Raw genomic sequence first — 26,089 nt, 5'->3', positions numbered from 1 at the left:
CTGTCTGGACTAGTCTCTGCAGTTTTCTTGGCCAGATTTTTTCGGAAGTGGTTAACCATTGCCTCCTTCCCAGGGTTGAGGGACTGGCCTACGGTCACCCTACTGGCTTCATGTCTAAGGCAGGACAAGAACTCCCAGTCTCCCAGTTTCTAGCCTGGTGCCTTAACCACTGCACCAAACTGGCTCTCTGCAGAAAGCTTACCTGCTTTGTTTTTCAGGTGAATACCCCCTTTCTCCAACTGAGCACCAACTGAGCGTGGTTGCTGGGATTTTGAGGAGTTGAGGCCCCAGTGCATCTAACAATGTGCCCTTGCCACAGCAGACATTACTGTGTGGTACAATCTTATGCCAGTTTGCTCCAGAGTAAATCTTATTGAATACAGAGAAGGTTGTTCCATATTGCTTTTAGAGTAGCAGACACAGAAGAGCCTTTTTGCCTGCATGTAAGAGAAGAGGGGAACCCTGTTTTCAGATGATGCTTGCCTCTGCAGTTTTTTATAAACATTTAAACTGCTTTTGGAAAACCTTCTTCTTGATTAATTGATTTGGAAGTTGGTTGATGGGTTGATCTGGCTGACTGGGAATCAGAGAATGGAAGAAGCCCAACTCACTTGATGGTGTTGTAGCACCTCCATTAAGGGATAGCCCTTTCCACATGGGCAGTATTGCCAGGAACATTTTCCTAACGCCAAGAAAAAGTCTCCTTTCTTTGTGGAACAGCACAAAATAAATCTGCTTCTTGGTTTAACAGATGCTGCTAAAAGCAGGAGAGAGTCAGATTAACAAGGGAGATATTTTTCCATGCCAGGTTCTGTCCTCTCTTCTGAGTAATAGCTCTATTTTACCCGATTTGGGGTTTTTTTCCCTCCTTTTAATGTTTTTCATTGTTTGCCCAGCTATGAACATGATTGGAGCAGTCCCCATAAAACCTAAATAGAACAAAACATTTTTTTTAAGCTTCCCTGCCAACCCTCCCATAAGACCAAGCAAAACTAAACTAGTCTATGTGGGTGGATTCAGAAAGAGCTGGAAAAGAAAATACACCCAGTGAAGGAAGATTGAACGGTCCTTAGGGAAGGAAGGAGTGATCCATTAATAGGGGACTTGCAGAAAAAATTGCACAGCACTGAGGAAGAGGGAATAGTGAGAGAGAAATTTTTTAAAAACCTGCCTTGATTTTGTTTAGTCAGTGTTTCTCAACCGTGGCAACTTTAAGATGTGTGGAGTTCATCTCCCAGAATTCCCCAGCCAGCATCCTGGTTTAGTGTAAGAGGGGAACCTTGGACAAGCTTTTGAGATTCTGTTATTCCTTCTCACACAATAAAGAGCATTCCTGGAATCTTGTTGCATGACCTGGCCTCCCTCTCAGGGCTGGTATCAACTTGAAAACCTGCCCAAGTTTCTCCCTGTCCCATCTTATACTAAAGAAAATCAAGGCGGGGTTCTTTAGAGTTTCTTTCTCACCCTTTCTGCTTTTTCAGAACTCTCGTGTAATCTCTTTATTACACCGCCCCCCAATATTCTTTTACACACACTAAATTTTGACTGATGAGTTTTATCAGGCTGCAAGAGAGGTGAAGATGGGGCATTGGGCTCCAGGCATTTGAAAGTCACCCCATGGGTGGGTGGGTGTCACTGGGCCCAGTCAGTTAACCAACAAAAGCACTGTGTGGGAGTTTGAGTGATGGGAAATGTGAATGAGTGACCCACAACTCTTTATTGGTACATAAATCCTTCTTCCCCAACCTGCTCTCTGTCCAGCATTGTTGGGCTAAAACTGCACACTTTCGGGCTTGATGGGAACTAATTTTATCCATGAGGTTGGGGGAAACTGGCATTGAGTTCTTTTGGTTAACGTGTTCCCCTCCCTCCCTCCACCATGCAATAGAAAGAAGAAAAATGAGACACTTCTCAGGATCCAGGAGCTGAAACATTTACTCTCTGAAATTCCTCAGAAAGGTAAGAATGCAAAGCCCCTTGATTTGGGATCTGGTATTTAGGGTATAACCAGGTATCAGATACAAGGGAAGGCTATGCAAATGTGCAAATCCCTTGTGGGCGTTCCTGCTTAACCCTTTCCAAGATGAAAACGTCATTCAGCGAGGGTCAAAACTGACATCATTCACCTTTCATGGCAATTGGGTAGTGGGGGGGGGGGGGAGAGAGATGCATTCTGGATCCACAGCATGGCACCCTAAGACACCAGCGTACCCACTGACACGTTCCTTGGCCAGCTTGATTTCGGTACATGTGTCTGTCTCTGAGGCAATCTTGACCCAGGGCAACAGCTTGGAGGAGTCTTTGCAGTGTTCTTGGCAAGGTTTTCAGAAGTGGTTGGCCCTCACCTTCTTCTTCCCAGGGCTGCGAGAGAGGGACTGGCCCAAGGTCACCCAGCTGGCCTCGTGCCTAAGGCAGGACCAGAATTCACGGTCTCCTGTTTCTAGCCAGGACCCTTCACCACAGCACCAGAGTGGGTCTCTTGATGGTTTTAATTAAAGGAAAATTAATGGGAAGCTAGGGTGCTGCAGAGCTGAAGCCAGCCTCCAGCTAAGCCCGTGTTTTGAAACCTTCAGGGCCCTACACAGGATCCCTTGGAGGGAGTCTCACAAAATAAAATGAGGAGGTGGGGGTGGGTTTGTCTATTTTCTGATAATGGGATTTTTGTGATTGGCCGTGCCAGCTTTGGCAATCGTTTTGCAAGTATGTCTGTACCATATCTTCAAATCAAAAGTGTCTAACAAAAGTTGAGGACCCTCGTATAAACTTTGAAAAACACTTTTAAAAATTAGTTTAAGTTCTTTGCCTCTTTTCCACAACAAATTCATCACCGTCTGGCAGGGCTGTTCCTCCCCTTCTCCCTGATTCCAGGAGCAACTGCCCTGGAGCTCCAAACCTTTCCAAAGCCTGAATTGCTTTAGATGAGGACAGCTCGTGCCGAACTGGCATCTTCTAAGCCAGTTGGAACCTTAGTTCCCAGAATTCCAAGCAAACCTCCCAACACATCTGTGAGATGCCAAGGGGGAGAAGGGAGTGGCTTGCTTTTCAGCGGGGGGCCAGGGAGTGTGATCAACATATGTAGGTTCGCTTCCCCAATCTTCAAAGGAATGCTGGTTTTCTCTGGGGGGGTGTTATTTAATTCTCCCTGAATTAAGATAGTGCATGGGCCGTTACTTCCCAGCAACTGCTGTTTAAGGTAGACTGCCTCTGAAACTGGAAGGCTGCTGTCTTGCTTATACCATTCCTTGCTTCAAAATTCGGAGCTGAAAGCTAAATTCTGGAGCTGGACAAGATCTCAATTAATCCATCCTGACCCAGAGGCAGGACGATCCCTGACACTTTCTCCTTGATCCCCTGCTATGCAACCCTTTTTTAAATACCTTTCTCAGAGATCTCATTAACCTTCCCAAGCCAGCCAGTGTCTTGCAGCGTCAGGGTGTCTTTTGCTAGAGGCCTTTTGGGATTTGCACTTCCCAAATGGGTCCCGTGGAAGAGTCAAGCTGCTTGATTATGTGCAGGAACACACCATGGTTGGCAGCAATCCGGGTTCAATTCCTGGGGCAGCTACCAGGATTTGAATCCAGAGGTGCTTCTCCTGGGGCAACCAAATCAGAATCTACCTTGGAATCAATTTTGGAACTATGGACGCCATCTTGGTCCAAAATGCCTTGGTCCACCCCACCCCATGGGGATTTGCATTTTAGGTTATCAGATTAACACATAATCTTATCCGTTAGCCTTTGTTGTCCTGCTTGGTTTATTGGTAACAGAGAATCACATCTGGCTTTGTGATAGCTGGGATCCAAGCATTGCTCAACTCAGTATTATTACTCTTTAGAATGCTTAGGCGGGCTAACCCTGCTGACCGCAATAAGTTCAAAACTTAAAGAGAACATACCAGGGCTCGTGTTCTAATTTATTTATTATTTTATTTATTTATTTGTTTGTTTGTTTATTAAATTTCTCACCCGCCCATCTCCCCCCAATGGGGAACTCTGGGCGACTCACACCAAACATTAAAAATATAAATATATATAAATACATAAAACATCAGTTTAAAAGCATTTCTAAAAAAGGGGAAGGAGAGTCCAAGAAGATGAAAAATCTGAGGCTGAAGACAGGAGGCCTCTATGGGGCTAGCCATCCCCCTGCTTGAAGTATTCCCTCCCCACCCCAGGCCAGGTGGCAGAGCCAGGTCTTCAAGGCCCTTCGGAAGGCCAGGAGTGAGGGGGCCAATCGCACCTCCGGGGGCAGGATGTTCCAAAGGGCGGGGCTACCGCAGAGAAGGCCCGCCTTCTGGACCCTGCTAATTGATGTTCTTTCACTGAGGGGGTCCGAAGCATGCCCCCTCTGTGTGATTGAGTGGGACGGGTTAAAGTCATAGGGGTTGAAATTTGCTCTTTAAAAGGAAATTACTGGAATGGAGATAAACCCAAGTGGCTAGTTCTCATGGTGATTGCAAATGCACTTCCATATTCTCCTGCCCGTGATCATGATTGCCCTTTTCCCCTAACAGCCGTCACTGGCAAAGCGCCTGCAGTGGTACAGCAGATGGGTAGGAGTATTCTCGGTGACTGGTTTGACTGGGTGCCCGGGCAATCTTTCCCAGTCTCGGCCTTTCCTAGTCTCAGGTGGGCTTGATATGCTGGAAGAGGCATGAATTCTACATAGCTGCAGCCTCTTCTCAGAGCGAAGCAGGGACTTGAAGTCCCAGGTTAACATCTTCTCTACTCCACGCTGTTAGGAATCAAGGCCCTTAGGTGACCCGGGTGGATGCTTTAGGTAGGGGTAGGCAGCTGGAGCTCGGGGGCTTTTCATCCCCAAGGATGCCACTGAGATGGGAAAGAGCATTCCAGAGAGCCGATCCCAGCGGTCTTTTGGCCACCCCCCTCTGGTGAATGGGCGAGTCCCTTGTGGCTGTCATTTTGTGAGAATGCTCCCCACACCCCCTTGAAATTCCAGCTGCGTCTTCAGCCCACAGAGATCAGCTACCAGATCCTCTGGCTGGGACTTTGCAGGGAAACACCTGCTCCCTGGTCATTTAACAGGCGTTGCCCCGGAGGGTGTGGGAATCAAACTCCAGGATCTTTTGCATACAGAATTGTGGCTCTTGCCCTGAGCTGGAGCCCTAAAAGATCCTTGGCATCTCTTCCCATTTCATCCCAGGTCCTGGGATTGGGAGTGAGAGCTCCTTGTATGCCGAGTGGAGTTGAGAACTTGCTCTGAAAAGTAGACGCTCTCCGTTCATCAGTGATCAAGACTAATACTGCCCAATCCTGTTCCTGTCCCCATCCTTTTGCATAGGAGTACCAGGTGTGACAGTGGTCCATGCAAATGTGATGAAAATTAGCTGCTTGTTTTGCAAATGTTAATTTTTGGAGTTGATGGAGCTGCGGGAGGCACTCGGTGCAAAGGCGAATGGCTCAGTCCATGGTGAGCATAGGTGGGGTGTCAGAGGCAGGTTATTCAAGCTCTGTTGTGACTAAGAGGGCTGAAAATTGATGGCACTATTTCCTACTGTTTTGCAATGGGAAATGTGTAAGAACTGTAGCTTAAGCCTAAAATAGCCTTACGGCTGAATAGACTCCAAACCTATCTCTGCTCACGTGCATGATGCCCCCCTTTACAGCCCCCCCAAGTATTAAGTGTGACTCAAATGATGCTCCTTTCCGCTGTACAATAGCAAGATTGAGCCTGGTGAGTCATTTGCTTGTCCCCTATTGCTAAATTCCTTGGTCCAAGCCCATTGGCACTTTATATGAATTAAGACTTAATTGATTGTGTTGTTCTAGTGGTTCCCTCCATCTACAACCAGAGGTTTGGGGGTGCTATTTATTTTTCCTTGTTTATCTGCAATCTTTTCTGCTCAGAGGCTTTAGAGCCAACAGTGACTGGAATGGGGGAAAAAAACTTGGAAGCCACTGCCCCTTTTCCAAATGAAAAAAGGAGTTGGGCACCCCATGACTACAGGCAACACATGGTCCTCTCACCCAAAATCACAATGATGTCCAGCAGCAAAATGGCCAGATTTCAAAATCACTGTTTTGGATGATTCTTCAAAGTTTGGGTGGGTGTTTACCAGATGCTCCTCCAAAATACCAAGAAAATGTTCCTAACCCTCAGACATTGCCCAGTCCTGTGTGAAACTGGCCTCCTGTGGGGACTGTCAAAAAATACAACTCCTCCTCCCTGCCTGTTTCTGCCCTCAGTCATCAAGTTTCAAAATTGAATGAGGCTTCTGAGTCTCGTGATTTAGAAGTGAAAAGAGGCGGCTGTATGTCCTCTGCTCTGTCCCTCCCTTCACACTGCACAAGTGAATAAGGAGGAGGTTGTTTGTAAGCTTTAGCAAAGGACGAGGCAAGGTAGAAAAAAGCAAGAATTTATTCTCTGGAAGACAGCACTAACTTCTACAATAGTTAGGTTTGTTGGTTACAGATGACTATTATTGTTATTATTATTATTATTAATTATATACATAACAACATGAAATCACAGCTGCCAGTTCTTTAGCTGGTGTTGGCCTTCATTCACATTGAGTTCTTCCCAAGAACCTAAGACAGTGTTTCTCAACCTTGGCAACTTTAAGATGTGTGGACTTCAACTCCCAGAATTCCCCAGCCAGCATGGCTGGCTGGGGAATTCTGGGAGTTGAAGTCCACGCATCTTAAAGTTGCCAAGGTTGAGAAACATGGTCCTAAGGATGTGGTAATGTATTGGTGTAGTATACGTGCAGATCCAAGCAGTGTGTCCTTTTGTCATTGACAGATGGAAATTTTCTCAATGTGCAGATTTTCTAAGTGCCGTCCGAGGTTTTTTGGTATGGCACCCTGTGTGCCGATAACCACTGGGACCGCCGCAGCCGGTTTATGCCATAATCTTTCAACTTCGATTTTGAGATCTTGATACTTTGCGGTCTTCTCCAATTCTCTGTCTTCTATTCTACTATCCCCTGGTATTGTCCCATCCATTATCCACACTTTCTTCTTCACAACCCCAGTTAATTCTGGTGTGTTAAGTGCCAAGACTTTATCAGTTTGTATTCGGAAATCCCACAGTATTTTAACCTGCTCATTTTCGGCTACTTTTTCAACTATCTGTTCCCACCATTTTTCATTACTGGCACATGATAATTTTTACAGATGTTCCAGTGAATCATTCTGGCGACTGTGTTATATCGTTGTTTATAATCAGTTTGTGCGATCTTCTTGCATGAGCTGAGTATATGATCTACGGTTTCTTCTGCTTCTTTGCACAATCTACACTTTGAATCATTCGATGATTTTTCAGTTCTGGCCTTGATTGCATTAGCTCAAATAGCTTGCTCTTGATCTGACAAAATCAAGCCTTCAATTTCTTTTCTTTTTTCTTTTAATGTTCCAGTTGTAAGCCATGGCCAGGTATTATTTTTATCCACTTTCCCCTCGATCTTTTGTAGAAATTGACCATGTTCTGCTTTTCCTCGCCAGCATTCTCTTCGTGTTTTTATTACGTTATTTCAGTATTCATGTTCTGTTTCCTGTACATTCAGTAAGTTCCAATTATTATTATTATTATTTAAATTTATATGCCGCCTGACTCCCAGCAACTCCAGGTGGCTTACAAATGACTTTAAAACTTGAAAACACGACAACAAAAACAAGAAACAAAAAAGGGTAGAGATGGCAGAATAACAAACCAGGTAGAAACAAAAGAAAACAGTGGGGGTCAGTTGTCCTCACCAAAGGCCTGGGTGAAGAGATGGGCGGTATACAAATTTAATAATAAATAAATAAAAATAAAATAAAATAAAATAAATTGGGCTCTGGCCCTACTAGGAAGCCAACGTGGCTGGAGAGAGGCAATGGGGGAGAAGCAAAGGGGTCCAGAATAATGCCTGCTTCTGGACCCAAATCAGCGAACATAAAGAAGTCAGAGAAGACCAGCTCATAAACTCTGCTCCTTTTGAAGGGGACGGCGCTCCAAAAGTTATACAGCCCTTAGGCTGTTTTGCGGTTTATCCCCAAGCATCTCAATTTGCCTGGGCACAGAACTCTTGCGGTTTCGGCCTGATGCCATGCAATTGATCACATTTACCAGCTGGCTGCAGTTACATTCTTTTCGCTTTCTCTGCACCCGTTTTTGGCAGGGAAACAGCTTCTCGGGGTGTACCGAGGACCCTCTCCCCCAGCCCAGTCTGTGGTAGTGAAGCAGGCAGCAGCTGTCTCATTGTTCGAAAGGCAATATTTCCCCCTCTCTGGCATATCCTGTGAGGTGCCAGTGGGACCTCTGTTGTCAGACATGCCCCCCCAGAGAGAATCCATGGCTTGCTGCCAGGGTCTGTCACTTCCATTTTTTCCCTGTTGGTTTCAAAGCTGAGACTCTTAAGCAGCTTTTCCCACTCCAGAACCTGAAGTTAAGTGAGGATCCACTCAGTGTTCATCCTGGATACCTTTACATTAAGCAAAAAACAGAAGGGATCTGGTGGCACCTTTTCAGACGAAGACATTTTATTAAAAGGCCTAAGCTTTATAAAGCTTAAGCCTTTTAATAAAATTTCTTCATCCGAAAAGGTGCTACGGCTCCTGATTTTTTGCCGTGGGCTAACACAACTCTTTTGCTCCAATCCTTGTCTTTGTATAACTTGAGAGCTACCTCTTTTTTTTTTTGGTTTATTTTGGGGGGTTTTGTTATTTTTTCACTATCAAGAAGAAAAAAACGCATTAAAAAGTGCCATTACCAAAAAGGTGACAAAAATACAACAAAGGAAATAAAAACTTGGCAACATGACACCTTTTGTGACGTCCAGATCTCGTCACCAGGCAGAAACATGAGAAAAAGGCATCTTGGAAGGAAGGGTCAAGGAAAATGAAGCGTTCTTCCTGCTAATCTCAGTCCAAGGCACTAGGCTGGGGAGCAGCAAGTCTCCAAACAGAGTTAAATTCCAGTTCCCTACATCCCTCATCACTGGCCACACTTTTTACTGCTCCTGGGGATTTAAATTCGGTGAAATCCAAGGGGAAGAATGGAATCATCACAGTCATCTTCAACTCTTGCTGAAGGACATTAAATCATTTTTAGTTTTTAACTTTAGTTTTTTTCCCTATGCTTAGGTCTACCTAACTACAGCAGAAATGGACAATCCGTGGGCCATATGTAACTTTGAATCACACTGCTGAAATTTGGTGGCGGAATGGGCAGTTTGGGGCAGAACAATTTTTCATTTTTTTTTAAACCCTCCTTAAAACATTAAGGTGGGAAAAGAAGTGGGGGGCACTTAGCTTCTATTCCCACCCCTAAAACCTTGAAAAATAGGCCAGAATATTCTCTTTATTTTGTTCCATTTTGGAGCTGAAGTTGATAGCTCCATTTGGAGCTGTTGGGGATTGGGGAGTAGGCTTAATGGAAGGTTTTCTGCTCCCATTCCTACCCTTAAGCCCCCAACGTGAAAACATGGCCCCCGCAATTCAGTCTCCCCTCTTTCTGTGACATTGGCTCAGTCTCCTAGAACATTGGAGGCTGAGTCACAGCCCTTGAATACTGGGGCTTCCTGCCTGATCGTTTCTCAGCCCTCTCTGGAGAGTGAATTGGGGTTCCCCTCCCCTCCCTTCCCTCATTCATTCATTCATTCATTCATTCATTCATTCATTCATTCACTCACTCATTCATTCATTCATTCATTCATTCATTCATTCATTCATTCATTCATTCATTCATTCATACCCTACCACATTCCCATTGGACTCTCAGTGGCTTGGTTTTCCTAACCGGTATCTTCTTGCCGTTTCCTGATCTCTCCTTTTTTCTCCATCAGGTAATTTCAACTTAGAGGAGGTGAAGAAATCAACCTACTTTTTCAACTGATTCTCCAAGACCATCTGCTGCACCTTGGTCCTTATCCTCTGCATTTGAACTCCAACCAGGCCAGGTTGTCTGTGGGGCAAAAATAAGGAGCCACTTCCTGTTTCTCTTCCACTTTAACAGGACTGGAGATGTTTTTGGTTCCTTAAATGTTCTCCCTCTCTCTGTGCTTCTGGGGGGAGTCAGCCTGGCAAGGAATTCCTTCCACGTGGAGGGGGTGTCGTGTCTCCCCAGGAACTGTGTTCTTAGGTTTACAAGGGAGGACAAAGGTGCTTGTGCCCAAGTGTGCAAACAGCGTGTTCCTCCATGAATAGTTCAGAGAAAGAACTTAGTTTGGCGTTTCTGTCTCTTCTGGAAGAAAACTGTTGGTCCTTGTCCTCACTCTTGGGAGTATTGGGTTACAGAATCCATCACTGCACTCTTTCCCCCCCTCCCCTTCACTTTTTACGTACTTTGTTCCTGTTGACGGGGCTGGACTTGCAGCCTTCACTCTCCATCCCAGTAATTTCCTCTTGCCATTGCAAATGAAATAAATCTTTGAAATCTGGGCCAAGCTTTTCTACTCATAATTCTAGATTTGGGTACAGCGGGAAATATACATAATACAAAGTCTCTTGCTACAAAGTGCTGGGTAAGGAGGCTCCTGCGGGCGTCTGTTGTTGTTCTCCGCTTGGGCTTCCCTTTCTCCCTGTCTCGCCTTTTTGACTGTCAGTCATGGGCTGACACATGTCTGCAGCAACGCACCATCCTTCAGATTGCCCGCCCTTCGCATCTCTGCATGCATTTCTGCTTAGAGTGTGCCTCTTTCTAAAAAGCAGGACCGTTTTCCTGCAGGGAGAAATGGGGATGTCTTACTCTTTTCACACTGAAATGGTAACCCTTTCTAGACAGAGAGAGTAAAAAAGACCTTCTCTTTGAAACATGCAGAGAAGAAGCATGTCTCACCAAATGGAAGCTTGGAAAAACCTGGCTATATGTTAGGCATGGGCAACGTGTGGGCCTCCAGATGTTTGACTCTGCCACCCAGAAATCCAAGCCAGCCTGTTTAGGAGGATCCCACCAACTTCCATCAGCCCTAACTGCTGGAGGGCTTCAAATTGCCCACCTAGGTCCACCTTGCAGGGTGAGTTATTCATGCCTCCGGGTCACAGCAAGGATCTCCAGATGATGGTAATGACGATGATGATGACCTAATTAAAGGTATATGCTGCCCAACTCCCAGTGACTCTGGGCAGTTGACCAACTGTTTAAAACATTAAAAACAAGAAAACATGAAACAAAAATGAAGTGTAAAGTTGGCAAAGATGGTAAAGTCCAGAGGAGAACGAAAACCCACGCAATCTAAAGGGGGCTTCACTCACCCTCGCCAAGGGCCTGGGTGAAGAACCAGGTCTTCAAGGCCCTTCGAAATGCTAGTAGGGTGGGGAACGTTAGAATCTTGGGGGGAACCTCATTCCAGAGGGCAGGGGCCATAACAGAAGGCATGCTACTGGAGTCCCAAAGGATGGCCTTGTTTAATTGAAGGAATGTAGAGCCCACCACCGCTGCTAGATCGAATCAGCCGGGCAGTTACTATGGGCAGTCCCTCAATTAACCAGTCCCTATGCCATCTTGCTAAATGATGTCTTTCAGCATCCTATGCTTGCCATGCCAGCTGAGGTGTTTGGGAGCTGTTCAACATCTGGAAGGCTCCAACACGGGGAAGACCCCATGTTCATACCATTGGTTTGCAAACACGGTTTGCAAAGACGCCCATGTTCAATTCCCAGCCCCTCCAGTATAAACAATCTGCTAGCATGTTATGAAAAAACTTATCCGCTCGAAACACCAGAGATCTGGCACCAGTTCAGCCAACTTGCTCATTTTTCACTCTTTGGGAGAAGAACTATTATGATACAAGCGAATGCCATAGAAAAACCTCACCTGATAGTTCTTCAAGTTGAATGAGAAATGGTAGAAAAAACCCCACAACTGGGCAAGATTTGAAAAATAGAACTACAGTACACAGATTTCAAGGTATCTTTAATGCTAGTCTGCGCTAAATACATAATCTTGGAGGCTTTTAAGAGGAATTTTGCCTCCTCATTTATACTAAGTTCATTAAGACAGTCTCCCAGATGATTCTGAAATGCTTCTTCCCAGATTCCTCATCACCTGGGCTGAGTTGCCATTTATAAGATAGACTGCCAACAGGCTCGCCTTCTGTCTCTTGATGGTTCTCTCTCTTTTCCCTTTCCCAGCTTCCCTGTAATCTTATAGCAGATGAGAACTTGCCTCTGTCATGTCTTCCAGGGGAAAAAATAGTTTCCCTGCATTTTTTTTTAACAGAAGTAGTTTTAGCCTTCTTACAGAGTTGACGTCTTGGTTTGGTCTACCAACGGGGACTTTCAAGAGCAGTGTTCCTGCAAATTATGCAGCCGCTAAGAGGTGTCTGTGAACAGCCTGCCATTCATAATACAATCCTCTCTGTTTCTCTAAGCAGCCCACGATCCCTTTGGCTTCCTGTGCTTCGATTCAACCTTGGGAAGATCATGAGAAAGTTTTTCTTTTAGGCACGTGGGTAGCATGAGGAAGGCTCCAGAGAGACATGCAGGAAAAACAGGATCAGCATCACCATCTTCCTTCACCCTTTTCAACAAGGAGCGGAGCCCGGAAATGCCTATTGAAGTTGGAAAACAATTCTCAAGTTTTCTGAGCATAAAAGTCTTTTGGAGTGGGCGGCTATAATAAATCTATAATATGTCTAATAAATAATAAGTCAGAAAGCAAAAACTCCCTTTGGATGAGGGGTGCACAGAGATTTTGAGACAGCATCCATATACACTCAGTAGACTTCAAAATTAACCGCTTTTGAAAAAGACCCATTTGGATTCAATTTTTATTTATACTAATGGGGATTTTGCTGTTGTTCCATGCCCCAAAATTCTCTACCTGTCCATCTTTTGCTTCAGCAATATCTAAATTTAGAATGCATGTGTTTAAAGGAAACACCAGTTTGTTTTTGGAAATGGAACTATTTGAGTGAGCGTATCCTTCATACCATAATTAGATTTTACATGCATTTTTTTGTTTAATTCTAACTGCTGCTGCAGCCTTGGAGGTCTTATCATTGGCTCTCTCTGCTAGGGCCCACAGCTTAAAAGCAATTTAATTACTTATACAGGCTGGGCTTCCTAATACTGTTATATTCTTTAGCTCTGCTAGTTGCTAAAATCCCATCATGCTACAGAATGACCCAAAAAAAGTGGGGGGGGGGAATTAAGCAGGCATTTGCAGTTCATTTATGAATTGAAAGATTTTGATGGTGCTTTGGACTCCCCAAAGGGAATCTGAAAGTCAGTCAGCAAATGTAAGAACAATAGCAAAGATAATCACACTATGAAAGCAAAGATCAAATGACAGAAAAATGTCCCTATTTATTCAATATATCCTGAATACAATCCGGAACATAGGATATGATGTTAGGGGAAGTCAACAGTATGGATGCTGAATTTCTAGCATTCCTTGCTATGGAGTATGCTGGAAGAATGCGAGTTGGGAATTTAATGACATCAGAAACACCACATTGTACCCATCTCGCCCAAATATGTAAGGAGGCTGGACCGGAAGAAGATGAGGGTGGTTTTAAAATTGGAGAAAGAAACGTCCATAACCTGTGCTAGGCTGATGTCACTCTGCAAGCTCTAGTAATGAAAGTCAAGGAGCATGGTAAGAAAATGGGACTAGAATTACATATAAAGACGACCAAACTAATGATAACTGGTAGAACAACGTCAATGAAGACATTGAAGTGATGGATAGCTTCTACCTTTTAGGACTGAGATTCAACAGTAAATGAAGCAGCAGTCAAGATGCCGTGGACTAGCGTGGTGGGGAGGCCTTGGAAAAGATATTCAGATGCGGTGATGTGTGCGTACCAGTGTTTCTCAACCTCAGCAACTTTAAGATGTGTGGACTTCAACTTCCAGAATTCTCCAGCCAGCCATGCTGGCTGGGGAATTCTGGGAGTTGAAGTCCACTCATCTTAAAGTTGCTGAGGTTGAGAAACACTGGTGTGTACAGTACCTATAAAGATCAGAATGGTGCAGGTAATGGTATTCCCTGTGATATTCTATGGAAGTGAAAGTTGGACTTTGAAGAAGCAGGATAGGAAGAGTATTGATGCTTGAATGTTGGTGTTGGAGAAGACAACCCCATGGACAGCCAAGAAAACAAAGAATTCGAGAGTTCTCACTCAAGGGGGCACAAACAACCAGGCTCAAATTATCCAACTTTAGACACATGATCTGAAGACCCAGAAGGCCATAATGCTGGGAAAGGTGGAAGGAAAGAGAAGAGGACGACCAGCAGCAAGGGGGATGGACTCAGTTATAGTGGTGACAGATGCACCATTGGAAGATCTGAAAGACCAGGTTGGGGACAAATCATCATGGAGAAAATCTATCTATGTAGTGATTAAATGTCAACAGCAACTTCATGGCACACAGTCAATCAATCAGTTTTCCAGTCGTGGCCAGCCATTGGCCTCTAGCACATCACAGCCAAAATAAGAACCTTCTCCCATGCTTTGCTCCAGTTCCTGCTTTTCTGTGGTTAAAAATGGGAAATTGCCCCCAGCAAACCTGCTAGGGACAATATCCATCAATGTTACAGGAAATGGCTTGTTGTTCCCATTTTTCAGGATGGTTTTTGACCTCCCAGTTTACCCACTAGCTTGGGGATTCACTGGAGATCACCCATCCAAAGACTGACCTGGTTCAACCTGATTGAACTTCCCAAATCTTCCAAGGTTGGCTAAGAGTCGCTCTGCAGGGAGATGGGTGGTGACAAATTTGAAATATAAAAAAATAAAAAATAAGGTATGCAATCTCTAAATATGGAGGTTCCATTTTCAAATTCAGTCTGATTAAAGGCAATCTCTCTCACAGAATCGTTGCAAAGATAGGGGTGGAAAGGAGCAGATACTAAATATATGCCATCAGGAGCTTCTAGCAGCAATGACCAGATGGAAATTGAATGATTAAAAATACATACTGTTGGTGTGGCATTTATTACTAGCATCGTGCTACATCGTGGTACATTATTAATGTATTTATCAAGCTCTATAAATGTATATATTGCTTTATAGGCACTTGTCCCAAGTATCTTACAACCCATAGGTCTTAGCAGAAGAGAATTCGGGTGTGGTATAAATGAAATAAAGGAGGGAAACAGAGCTGGGATTAAAATAAGGGATTTATTTCAGAACTAGTTATAGCTGGATATTGAAATCCTTCCTGAACTGGTCTCATCCCTTAAAAAGAGTCATCTGTGATCACATCCTGTGGCAGTAAGTTCCCCAAATGATCTTGTTGAGGATGGGTTAGGGCAGTGTTTCTCAACCTTGGCGGGTTTAAGTTGTGTGGACTTCAACTCCCAGAATTCCCCAGCCAGCATAGCTGGCTAGGGAATTCTGGGAGTTGTAGTCCACACATCTTAAACCTGCCAAGGTTGAGAAACGCTGGGTTAGGGTTTCCTTTTGTCAGTCCTACAACTACAGTTGATTACTTGCAGAGACATGCACAGGACTGTCAGAGATGTTCAAGAAGATCCTGCCCGACTAGATGACCTCAAAGGTTCCTTCCCACGACTCCAAAGTCCTCAATCCCTTTTAGTTGCCTGCTGACCCTCGCTCTTTCTGAATGAAACCCACGCCAATTCACACCAGGGCTCTCCTCCCCCCCTTGCCCAGAACGCTGTGCTGTCTGCACCGCAGACAGAAACAATCACTCCATCGTTCATGCACACTCAGGCGGTCACAACCGCCACAGCCCCAGCACACTACTCTCCTTGTCGTTCAGCTCATTATCCACTAGAGACCCGGTTGGAAGACGCACTTTGGGGACAGCTGTCCAAGGAAAGGCAGACAGCGGGACGTGCCGAGCAAAACCAAACAGATCCGCTGCGCTGCATACTGTACGCTCTTGGCAATCTAATGTGTCTTTTCCCACCCGGAACAAGGCTGTGGGAATGAGAGCCTGCTTGGGCAATGGCTGTTTCGAGGTGAAGGCCAGCCAGCGGAGACATCTCGCATTCCCTGGGTAGAATTCACTGCCACAAGACATAGGCTCAGAGGGGAGATCGGGTTATATCCGATCCGATCCAAAATGGGCATATAGGAGGCGTCTGTCTGGAATGGGTCAAAGGCACGTCTGGTCCAGCACTTGGTCCCCACCTGCCACCAGCTAAATAAAGGTGGGGGGGTCTGAGCTTCAGAGCTGCCTGTGGTTCCCAAGCCGCCTTCTCAGAGTTGCAAAAATAAAAAATAAATGGTGGCCTCTTTTGGAAAGCGAGCTGAGCAATATTAAATGAACCCTGCGGTCTTGTGCTCTAAAATAGGCTTTACAGTAGCCAGAGAATATTCCCCCCCCCATTCCTTCCAAGCTCCAAGAAGCAAGTCCTTAAAAATACTGGACCCTTCTACAGGACCCTTTGCATCAGGGCCACACCCGTTTTGCCCACTCACAAACACAACGTCTCTTAAGCATCTCCAGAGTTTGCCCCTTCCTAAACTTAGATGTTCCCAGAACACTGGACAGGAAGCCGCCTGATCTCTTCCCCGAACTGATCTTTCGGAGGTGTATCGTCTGATCTCTTTTCGTTTGAGCCATTTCTATCCTCCCCTGCCATCAATGGATCGATCTCTGTTGAAAGCCACTGATGGCCACCACCACAGCTCGCAGCCATGAGTTCCAGATGTTAATTCGGGGTTGCATTTAAGGCCATTTCCTTTAGTTGGACTGGGACCATACCAAGTAGTGAAAGCCAATATGGCGTGATAATGAAGGTGCTGGACTAGGAGTGGGGAGACCCAGGTTCTAGTCCAGTGTTTCCCAACCTTGACAACTTTAAGATGTGTGGACTTCAACTCCCAGAATTCCCCAGCAGCTGGGGAATTCTGGGAGTTGAAGTCCACACATCTTAAAGTTGCCAAGGTTGAGAAACTCTGTTCTAGTCCATCTTCAACTGCAGAAGCTCATTGGCAGCCTTTGAGCCACTCCCTCCCTCTCAGCCCAAGAGCCAATCAGGGGTAGCGGGGAAGGGGCTGGACTAGGAGGGGGGAGACCCGGTTTCTAGTCCCCCCCCTCAGCCACGGAAGCCCATTGGATGACTGTGGGCCAGTCCCTCCCTCCCTCCCAACTCAATCTGGGTTTTGTGGGGTAAAACAAGAGGAAGGAAAAGTATTGTATGTATGCTGCTGAGGTGGGATATACATCTGACAACTGTTAGGCTTTAAATGAATTCCTCAGCCCCAGATTTTTAAGGAAATTAAATTCAGATTTAATTTTACTTAAGATTGGGTTGGGATTGCGTGTCACCTGCAGGCCACAGCTAACGTTCCTTTCCTGGCAGCTAAAAGTAAACCGCACTTGTGGCTTAATGTATTTTCTCTTCTTGAGACCCTGGAAATCCAGAAATGACCCTCAAGGCAAGTTAGTTGAAGAGCTGCAATGGTTACGTTCCTGCATCTCAATGAAGCCACAAGCCATTTACAAACTACAATGGTGGATTCACTTGACCTGCTAAACCATCATATTCATAACCATGGTTTCAGGAATTAGTCCCATGGCCTGGTTTTGCCCCATACACCGAGCCACAAACAAATCGAGGAGATTGCACCCTCCCATGTTGCGCAAACCCAACATTAAGTCTACGGCAAATCGATGTCTCCTCAACAATACCATCTGTAAAATGGGACTTAAAGCAGAGATAAAAGTGGAAACTTCTGGGTGGTTGTAAAAATGATAATACTTGTGGAAATGTGTAAATAAGGATAGAAACAAGAATGAAACCAGACACTTTTCCAAAATATTTTAATAGCTTACGGCTGATTTTTTCTTCTCTCTTTTTACTTTAAAATTAGAAAACGGCTTCGCCTTTGCATTTTCAGTTTAGCTGAACTCCATCTTGGGTCTGGAGAGTCTTATGGGCTGTGACATTAATATGTTCTCATTTGTCAAGGGTGGTATTCACTAAGTTTGATCAGATGCTCCTTTGCTCTCTGCAAACGTAATCCAATTTACCGACTTGCTGTTTGGGGCACTGGCTGGCCATTTGGGCCTCGCTTTGGAACAAGAAAGCAAAAGAGGCTTTTCCTTCTCCATCCTGAATCCCTCCATAAGTTGGCCGTGGCTGATAGGTGTGGCAGTCCAGACCTGGGCAATGCTGTAGGTAAACTGAACCGAGATGATGGTTCAGTGTTTCTCAACCTTGTCCACTTGAAGATGTGCGGACTTCAACTCCCAGAATTCCCCAGCCAGCAAAGCTGGCTGAGGAATTCTGGGAGTTGAAGTCCACACGTCTTCAAGTGGACAAGGTTGAGAAACACTGTACTGAACCATCATCTCTCATCATCTTCTGTAACCTTACAATAAAGGTAGTGTTAGGAATCATGGTTGGTGCTTGTCTGGCCTACCCTGAACGGCTGACACCCGCCTTTTTCCTTCGGTCCTTGGGACTGGGGGCAGGATGAGGATTGGATGACCCCCCAACGCTCCACCCGGCATTTACGTGTTTGCCTGTTGCGGTCTTGGCTTGTTCTGAGATTTCATGAGGGGGTTTGGATGGACTGACCGCTGTTCTGGATGACGCGCGCTGCCCTGAGCGCGCGTCGCACAGGTGGCGGTAGAAATAGTCTCTGAAGCTCCGGATATTCCTCCTCTCCTCTCCTCCCTTCTCCTCCTCTTTGCTCACGGCCACCTTCTCCCTTCCGACTCTTGCTCCACGCAGTTTCTTCCCGGCTTAACGTCCACGGCCGCCCTTCCTTCTGTCTCCGTCCGTTCCCCTCTCCTCTCCGCCTTCCCTCGCTCTCCCGGGGCCCTTTCCCACCCCCTCGCGCATCCTTCCCGCCCGTCCTCCTTCCCCGTCTCCCCGCCTGCTGCGCCCACCCCCTCCCTTTCCCCGGGGGTCTCCCAGGAGCCCCGGGCAGGTCGCACCTCTCACCCCGCGCGCGTGCCGAGAGCGCCGGTTCAGGCTGGGGCCAAGCCAGACAACCGGCGGCGCGGACCAAGCGCGCCGGGGGAAGCGTGAGGAGGTCGCGGGGGGGAGCGCAGCGCTGGCCTTCCCCGAGGCTTCCTCTTCCCTCCCTTGACCTTCTCTCGCACCTGCCCGGCTCCCCTCCGCCGGCGCCTTTCCTCCCGCCCCTTTCCGTGTCCTTCTTTCCCCTTTCGAGCTGCCCCCTCCCCTCTTCTTCCTGCTCCTCCCCCTCTCCCCCTCCCTCCTGCCCCCCTCCGCCTCCTCCTGCCCCCGCGGCTTGCCCCTTCCTCTCCCCTCCCTCGCCGGCTTCTTCCCCCTCGACCTTTGACTCCCCCCGGCTGCTGCTGCCTCTCCTCCTCCTCCGCCCCTCCCCCGGGCTGCTGGGCTCCACCTCTGCCGCTGCCGCCGCCGTCGCCGCCGCCGCCGCTGCCGCATCCCGGCGCGCAAGCGGCTCGTCGTGTCGGGCGCCTTGGTCCAGCATGCGGACGGGAGGCAGCGGCTCCGGCGGCGGCGGCGGCACGGCCGCGGCCACCGCCACTGCAGCACCCCCGGCCGCTCCGCCGGGGCTCCCCGCCGCCCCCGGCCCCGCCGCCGCTTCCACGGCCGCTCCGCCGTCGCAAGAGGACGGCGCCAAGGGGACGCTGCTGCCGCTGCAGCGCGGGTGCACCATGGGCGGCCGCGCCGGCAAAGGGGGCTCCCCCAACGGGGAGTGCCGCCGCGGGGACGAGGGGGGCCCCGATCCGCCGCCGCCCTCCCAGCCCAAGGTCTCCTTCTCCTGCAGCACCGAGGGCGGCGGCGGCGGCGGCTCCCCGAAAGCGGCCGAAGAAGGCGCCGGCGGGGCCGAGGCGGGGCCGGGCGGCGGCGAGCCCCGCGGCAGCCAGGCGAGCTTCATGCAGCGGCAGTTCAGCGCGATGCTCCAGCCGGGCGTCAACAAGTTCTCGCTGCGGATGTTCGGCTCGCAGAAGGCGGTGGAGCGCGAGCAGGAGCGGGTCAAGTCCGCCGGCGCGTGGATCATCCACCCCTACAGCGACTTCAGGCAAGGCGCGGCGCCCCGCCTCGGGAAGCGGGGCGGGGCGGGGCGGGGGGAGCGCGCCCGAGCCGCTACCTGGCCAGGTGGGCGCTTCTGCGCCGCCCCTGCGAAGCGCGAGGCCGGCTCGCTCTGGCGTCGGCGGTCCGCCTCCGGGCGGGAGTCGATAGTGGCCCGCGGTGATTGCAGACCGGGAGGGGAACTTCTGCTCCCAGCCCGGCCGAAGTCTCTTAGAGCAGGGTCGCTCAACCTTGGGAACTTTAAGAGGTGTGGACTTCGACTCCCAGAGCTGGCTGGGGAATTCTGGGAGTCGGTCCACACCTCTTAAAGTTCCCAAGGTTGAGCGACCCTGCCCTAGAGGTCTGGCCTCTCAGAAGGAAGAGAAAATGAGCTTCCAGCAACTTTGGGCCAGGCAGAGCATTCCCCTCTCCCTTGCTGGATGCTGGCGGAGAAGGCCGAGGTCGGTCCCTTCGGGTAGGATCAGAGGTAACCACCCCGCCCCAGAAGAGGGGTGGTCGAGGCTCGGAGCCTGACCCTGATCTCGCCTTGGTTTCAAGCAAGAGGGCAGAGCCACTGAGGGACCTCAGTGCAGCTGGCATAAATCAGACCGATCCCTCCCTCTCCCGCTGGGCAGGAAGCGCGAGAGGATGAAATCCAGGCAAATCTGTGCAGCCAGGTTGGGGCAAAGCAGAACAGCTGGGAAAGTGGGGGGGGGGGACCAGGGTCACTCTTTCTGTTGGGGGAAGGATTGGTAGGAAAACAGAGGGGTGAAAAATCCAAAGGAGGAGGAGATGATAACTGGGGCAAAATGGGGAACTTTGGCAAAAGGGAATCAGTTGGAGAGGCAGGGAGGGAGGAAGAAATTTGGGCAGCCTCTGTGATGGATTCTAGAAAGGCAAGACAGAGATCTTGGGCAAAGGGAAGGAAAAAGTTTATTTCTTTATTAGGAAGACAGCTGCCCCGGCTTTCAGGCCGGGCTTTTCCTTTTTACAGATTTTGAGGCAGGGGCTTAAAGCCTGTTGCTTTACCCAAGTCTTTTTGAAGTTCCTGTTTTAATTGGTATTTTGCATTTCATAACTGCTTTGTGCCGTTAATGTTCTTTTTAAAGAGGGTTTTGCTGTATCTTCAGGGAGCAGGCAGGATATTGGTTTTCTAAATAAATTATAGATACATGCTTCGAGCCGGGGCCGAGAGCTGCTCTGAGCCACTCCTATGGTTGTTTTAATCCAAGCAAGAAGGGATGGAATTCCTGATGAAAGTCAGGAAGTAGCTGTCCGGACACCTAACTGGGGTTCAGGGCAAGTAATAGATCAGCCGTGAACCTCTTAACCTTATCTTTGATCTCTCAAGGAACTTGAGAATTCTGAGTTGGGGTTGCAGAATGTCGAGATCAGATTCACAATAGCAGTTTATGGAATGAAGCCCCTTTTCCTTGGATCCTGTGAGTTATATACTTCAGAGAGGCATGTGCAAATAGAAGCTTTATTTCCAGAGCTATTTCCTAACTGGGAATGCACCGTCCCATTTCAAACTTGTTAGTCCAGACTCACCACCCAGAGTGACTTAGATTGAGATGGGCTGCTATAGAAATCAGATAGATAGATAGATAGATAGATAGATAGATAGATAGATAGATAGATAGATAGATAGATAGATAATAGTTGGGGATTGGTTTCAATGGATTGCACTAAACCACGATGTATGGAACGAACCCCACTGAGGTGGATTCACAAAACAGCTAAGCCATAAATCATGGTTTACAGGCACGTTAAACTAAAGCCCAGGTAATGTCATGTGGCTTAGAGTGGCACATGAACATAGTATGAAACTTGAAAAAGAGCATTAGCATAAAGCCAGATGGGGTTAAAAAGAGTTGTTTTTTTTTAAAAAAAAACTTCCTGTTTTGAACTCATTGTTGTGAATTTATTGGGGACAGAAAATTCTGCTTGAGCTCTTGCCAGACATCCAGATAGCTAGATTGCAGTCGGTCTTCTGAGCCATGCTACTGTATGCCATAAATTTTATGCATTAAGCTCGTTTACTGTTCCTGCGTGACAGACTCACTGGTAGTAAATCAAACCCCAATTGGTGGGTTCACACAACAGGCTATAAACCATTCAACCAAAGTAAAAAATAATCTTGTGGCATCTTACAGATTATCACGCATATGCCAAAGCATCTGCATTCCTTCCAGATGCTGTCGGGCCACCCTTATGATCCTCCTCTGCCTTTGCAGCATCGGGGAATTAGGGGGCCCAGCACATCTGAAGACTTGGAAAAGGCTGTCACAAGCTTTCGTGGATGGTAGTGAAGCCGTTAATCTGTAAACTACCACAAGGTTTGTTGTTGTTTTGGGTGATTCAAGGGAAGCGTTTCTTGGCTGCTGATATAAACAGTTTTGGAAGCCAATCTTAAGGAAACCTGAGGGTTCTTTCAAGTAACATCTGGGGAGGGGGCTTGGGAGGGAGGTAAACAGTGACAGAAGTTTATGTTCATTGTCCTTTATATCAATTTTAGTTTGGGAAATTTTAAACCTAGGATACAGGTTTATGCGTGTCTGCCTTCAAGTCAGTCTTGGCTCCTGGTGGCTGCCTGGATGAGTCCCTGTAGTTTTCTTGGCAAGATTTTTCGGAAGTGGTTTGCCTTTGCCTCCTTCCTAGGGCTGCCAGAGAGGGACTGGGCCAAAGTCACCCAGCTGGGTTTGAGCCTAAGGCAAGACTAGAACTCACAGTCTCCTGGTTTCTAGCCTGGTGCCTTAACCACTACGCCAAGCTGGCTCTAAGGATATAGATGTACAGTATGTTGCTGGAATAGAGGTTTAGAATTATAGTTCAATTCTTTCCTTCAGTGGGCTCCCTCTTGGGTGCGTTGGCAACAATACCCATCTCCCACAGCCCACACTGCCAATTTGCTGGCAAAGAACTATGGGGGAAATAGTCCAGCTCTCTTGGAGGGGGTGGCAGGGTTGAAGTGTGTTTTCTGTTTGAACCTGGAAATGTTAAGGTCAGTACAAGGTGCCCTTATGGGGTGGGGTGGGAATAAAAGTCAATACTTAGCCCTTTCAGAAGGGTTCTGTTGGGAGGAAAGGATGTTAATTAAGAGGATAGCTTTAAATGACTCAACGCCCAGAGAAGCTGATCCTGGAAGAAGCAGGTTTAATGCAACTTTCAAATCAAATCTTTATTACAGTCATGGACCAGCTTATTAATGCAACTTTAATGTTTTAGTTATTACAAAAAGGAAGTTGGTAGTTTTCTATTAATGCAACTTTAATGTTTTAGTTATTACAGAAAGGAAGTTGGTAGTTTTATTATGAGGATGCGTAAGAATACTAAGATGGGACCATCAGTAATTGTCAGGGCATGCTTTGGGGAGCAGACCACCTATAGTGACTTTCCCAATGTGGTCCTTTGAGAAGTGTTGGATCCTATTTTGTGTAATTTGCATCAAGCAGAGCTGGAGATCATTAGGGGGTTGAATTAAGACCAGCAGGACTGAAATGGAAGTTCCCACTCTTTGGTAACCCACTACCTGTGTTAGCATGACTCACACTCCCTAAACCTGAATTAACCAAGGACAGTTATTGTGTTCATATGCTACACACAAACTAATGTTCTCTGTTATGGCTTAACATAGTTCAGAACACTTGCTAAGATTCCCATCACAGGCTGAAAAACTCAACCGTTAGCCTAGGTTAGCATGTTGGATGAACCCCACCTTAATTCATGCAAAAATCCATCCAATAATCGCCCTTGGAATAATTTCAGGCAAGGTTAAGTCTGTGGAATCCTGGGGTTCTCTGAGCTTGGTTGATTTCTTGCAAATGTTTCATTACCCGGCTAGGTAACATCGGGATAAGCACTTTAGTACTAGTTGTGAGACACCCAATAAGTATTGATGGGTGTGGAGGTGCAGATATTACTATACTTGGAGTAATTTGGGGCAGTCTTTGGAGTTGGTAGAAAGTTTAGCGCTCTTCCCATCTTTAGAGTGATGGGTGGTGCTGCATCTGTGGAATTTGCGAATACTCCTTTGCAAATATTCTGATAATTCCCTCTGTTGGGATGTGGGTTACAGCTTGGGGCAAAGCACCTCCATGCAAAAAATGGAAGAGTGCCACATCTGGACCCAGCCGACATCCGGATGCAGTTTAATCTGTAATGCTTTCAAAAATCTAACCTGGGTGGGGGTGGAGTGGGATACAGAGTTCAACAGGGTGCCAGATTTTTCCAGCAGCAGTGAGGGTTGACTAGCAGTTTAAAAAACCTCATTTCCCAGCGCTTCACCTTGTCATCCTTTTTTTTTTCCTCCCAAAAGGGCTGGTTTGTGCCTAGGAGAATATTCATTCTGAGAATTGGGGACATTGGCAAACTTCAGGGGCCTGCCTAGGTGACATAACTTGGAAGGGCTGCTAGGTTGGAGTATTCTTTCTAGTAAACCTTCCGAGAAATGGGGAGGGGTGGGGGGCAGCAGATAAGTTACAGGGAGGACTCCGGTGCCTTGTGAAGTCTCTTGGAAAACCATGGCCTGTGATTAGCTGCTGACTAAAGTTAAAATGCTCGTTGTTGTATTTTAAGGAGAGAAAGCACAATGGAGTAAGAGGTCTGAGAGCTGTGTGCTTCCTCTCCTCCCCCCCCCCCCACTGCATACCTGCTCCCCACTGTGATCTGGCAAGGGGGAAAAATGGTTGCCATCACCCTGGGGGTGGTTTATCCCCTCCTTCCCTCCCTCCTTCCCTTGCTCTGTTAAATTTTCTGCTGGTTCTGTTTTCTGGGTTGCAAACGGTCCCTCCATTCTTGCAGTGCAACCTTGGAGAGGGGCAGACAGGCGCCCCTTTTCGTGGAGGAGGGAAGAATCCATTTTGACTTGGCCTTGGAAGCAAGGACATTCCTCCTCCCCCCGTTTTTTTTTTTTTTTGCTTTCCATCCTTAGAAGGTGACAGAGCTGAGAGGCGGGAGGAATAATGAGTAAGTCTTTTGCTGCAAAGCAAACCAGAATTGGGGGGAGGGAGAAGCTTGGCAGCGCTGTCAGTTTTTGGGGAAGAGCAGCGAGCAAGAACAGAGAAATAGGGTGGTTTGCTCCGAAATCCCTCTCCTCCCTCCTCCCCATCTTAAATTCTCTTCATCTGGCTGTAAATCAGTTTGTGTGCATGTTGGATTGAAGGTTTTGATTGCCTCGGTTGCTATTTCTGTAGCAAACGTACAGATGCCAACATTTTTGGCATCTGGAGCTGTTTTAAGCTCACTGCACTTTCAGCTGCCACTGTGTTTTCGGGGTAGGGGGGAGGTAGGATTCCTCCCAGGCCTATGAGAAGCCCAAAGTCTTGAGCTTTGAGCCAGCCTGGGTCATACCCTTTAACCAGAAAAAAAATAGGGATGAAATTTAAGGGGGCTAGGCCCCCATCTCTCTGGGTTGTCTGCTTCCCCCTTTTCTCTCCCTTACTTCCCTCCCCATCCCATCATCCCCACCTTGGATCCACTGTGCCTTGAATTTTGGGAACCAAAGCATTACATTTTGCAACTGGAGGGAGTTGAAGGTGATGAACGGGCAAGGAAACGATATGATGTGCCAAGGTTATTTGGCTGCTGAAGAAACATTTCTGGCTTTCAGAGTTAAATATTGCCAGTTACAGAAGGAGGTTGTGGCAAATCACTTCCAAAGAGTTGCCAGGAGAGCTATGGGGGCCTGTCCATGAAATCAATCTTGACTTCAGAGAGGCTTTTAAAGTTTGTTTGTTTTTAAATAACTGGAGGCAATTTAGAAAGAAATGGGTGTGCATTTTTATTTAGTTCAAAAAATTTGGGTGGCCTTGGCCTGGTGTGCCTACCTTATAGGGCTGTTGTATGATTAAATAAGCCGTGTGTGTTCCACATTTAGTTCCTTCCTTCAAAAAAGAATTGGTGGTAGTAATACGACAACTACTACTACTATTAATATAGAAGATAATGGTTAAATTTCCTTCAATCTCTTTACTTATTTATTGTTATTAATCAAATTTATGTGCCGGCCATCTCACTACGCAAGACTCTAGGCGCCTTACAAGTAGAGGGGGGAAAACAGCTTATTTCTTTGAAACTGTTGTTAAGGCTACTCTGCCCGGGATCGGGAATGCTATTCCTTCATATTAATTTAGTTTTGGGCAGAGGAGGTGACTGACTTCAGGATAGGCATAGCTATATATCCCAACTCTTTCAGAAACTCAACCCTGCGTTC

At 47.1% G+C, this 26,089-nt stretch overlaps 2 protein-coding genes across 3 annotated transcripts in view; both read left to right on the top strand.

Moving 5' to 3' along the window:
- POLRMT (RNA polymerase mitochondrial) overlaps positions 1-10,609 on the top strand; it is a 50,696-nt gene extending 40,087 nt beyond the window's left edge. Inside the window, exons 19-20 of one of the 2 annotated variants that reach the window (XM_088149381.1) lie at positions 1,889-1,959; positions 9,788-10,609. In XM_088149381.1, the coding sequence (XP_088005507.1) occupies positions 1,889-1,959; positions 9,788-9,837 (121 nt within the window). In that variant the 3' untranslated portion in view covers positions 9,838-10,609. The remainder of the gene's footprint in view (positions 1-1,888; positions 1,960-9,787) is intronic. The other variant, XM_088149380.1, reaches the window with a different exon arrangement.
- Positions 10,610-19,328: 8,719 nt separating this feature from the next.
- The window catches only part of HCN2 (hyperpolarization activated cyclic nucleotide gated potassium and sodium channel 2), a 61,068-nt gene continuing 54,307 nt past the window's right edge, over positions 19,329-26,089 (top strand). Inside the window, exon 1 of the mRNA XM_088149894.1 lies at positions 19,329-19,885. Coding sequence (XP_088006020.1) covers positions 19,329-19,885 — 557 coding nt within the window. The remainder of the gene's footprint in view (positions 19,886-26,089) is intronic.

The sequence above is a fragment of the Python bivittatus genome, unplaced genomic scaffold (assembly GCF_059951505.1).
Source record: "Python bivittatus isolate LINGU-HERP-01145 unplaced genomic scaffold, Pbiv_v1 ctg000580_np1212, whole genome shotgun sequence".
NCBI classification, from domain to species: Eukaryota; Metazoa; Chordata; class Lepidosauria; order Squamata; family Pythonidae; genus Python; species Python bivittatus.
The sequence above is the reverse complement of the archived record's forward strand: the minus strand, read 5'-3'. Positions and strand labels throughout refer to the sequence as shown.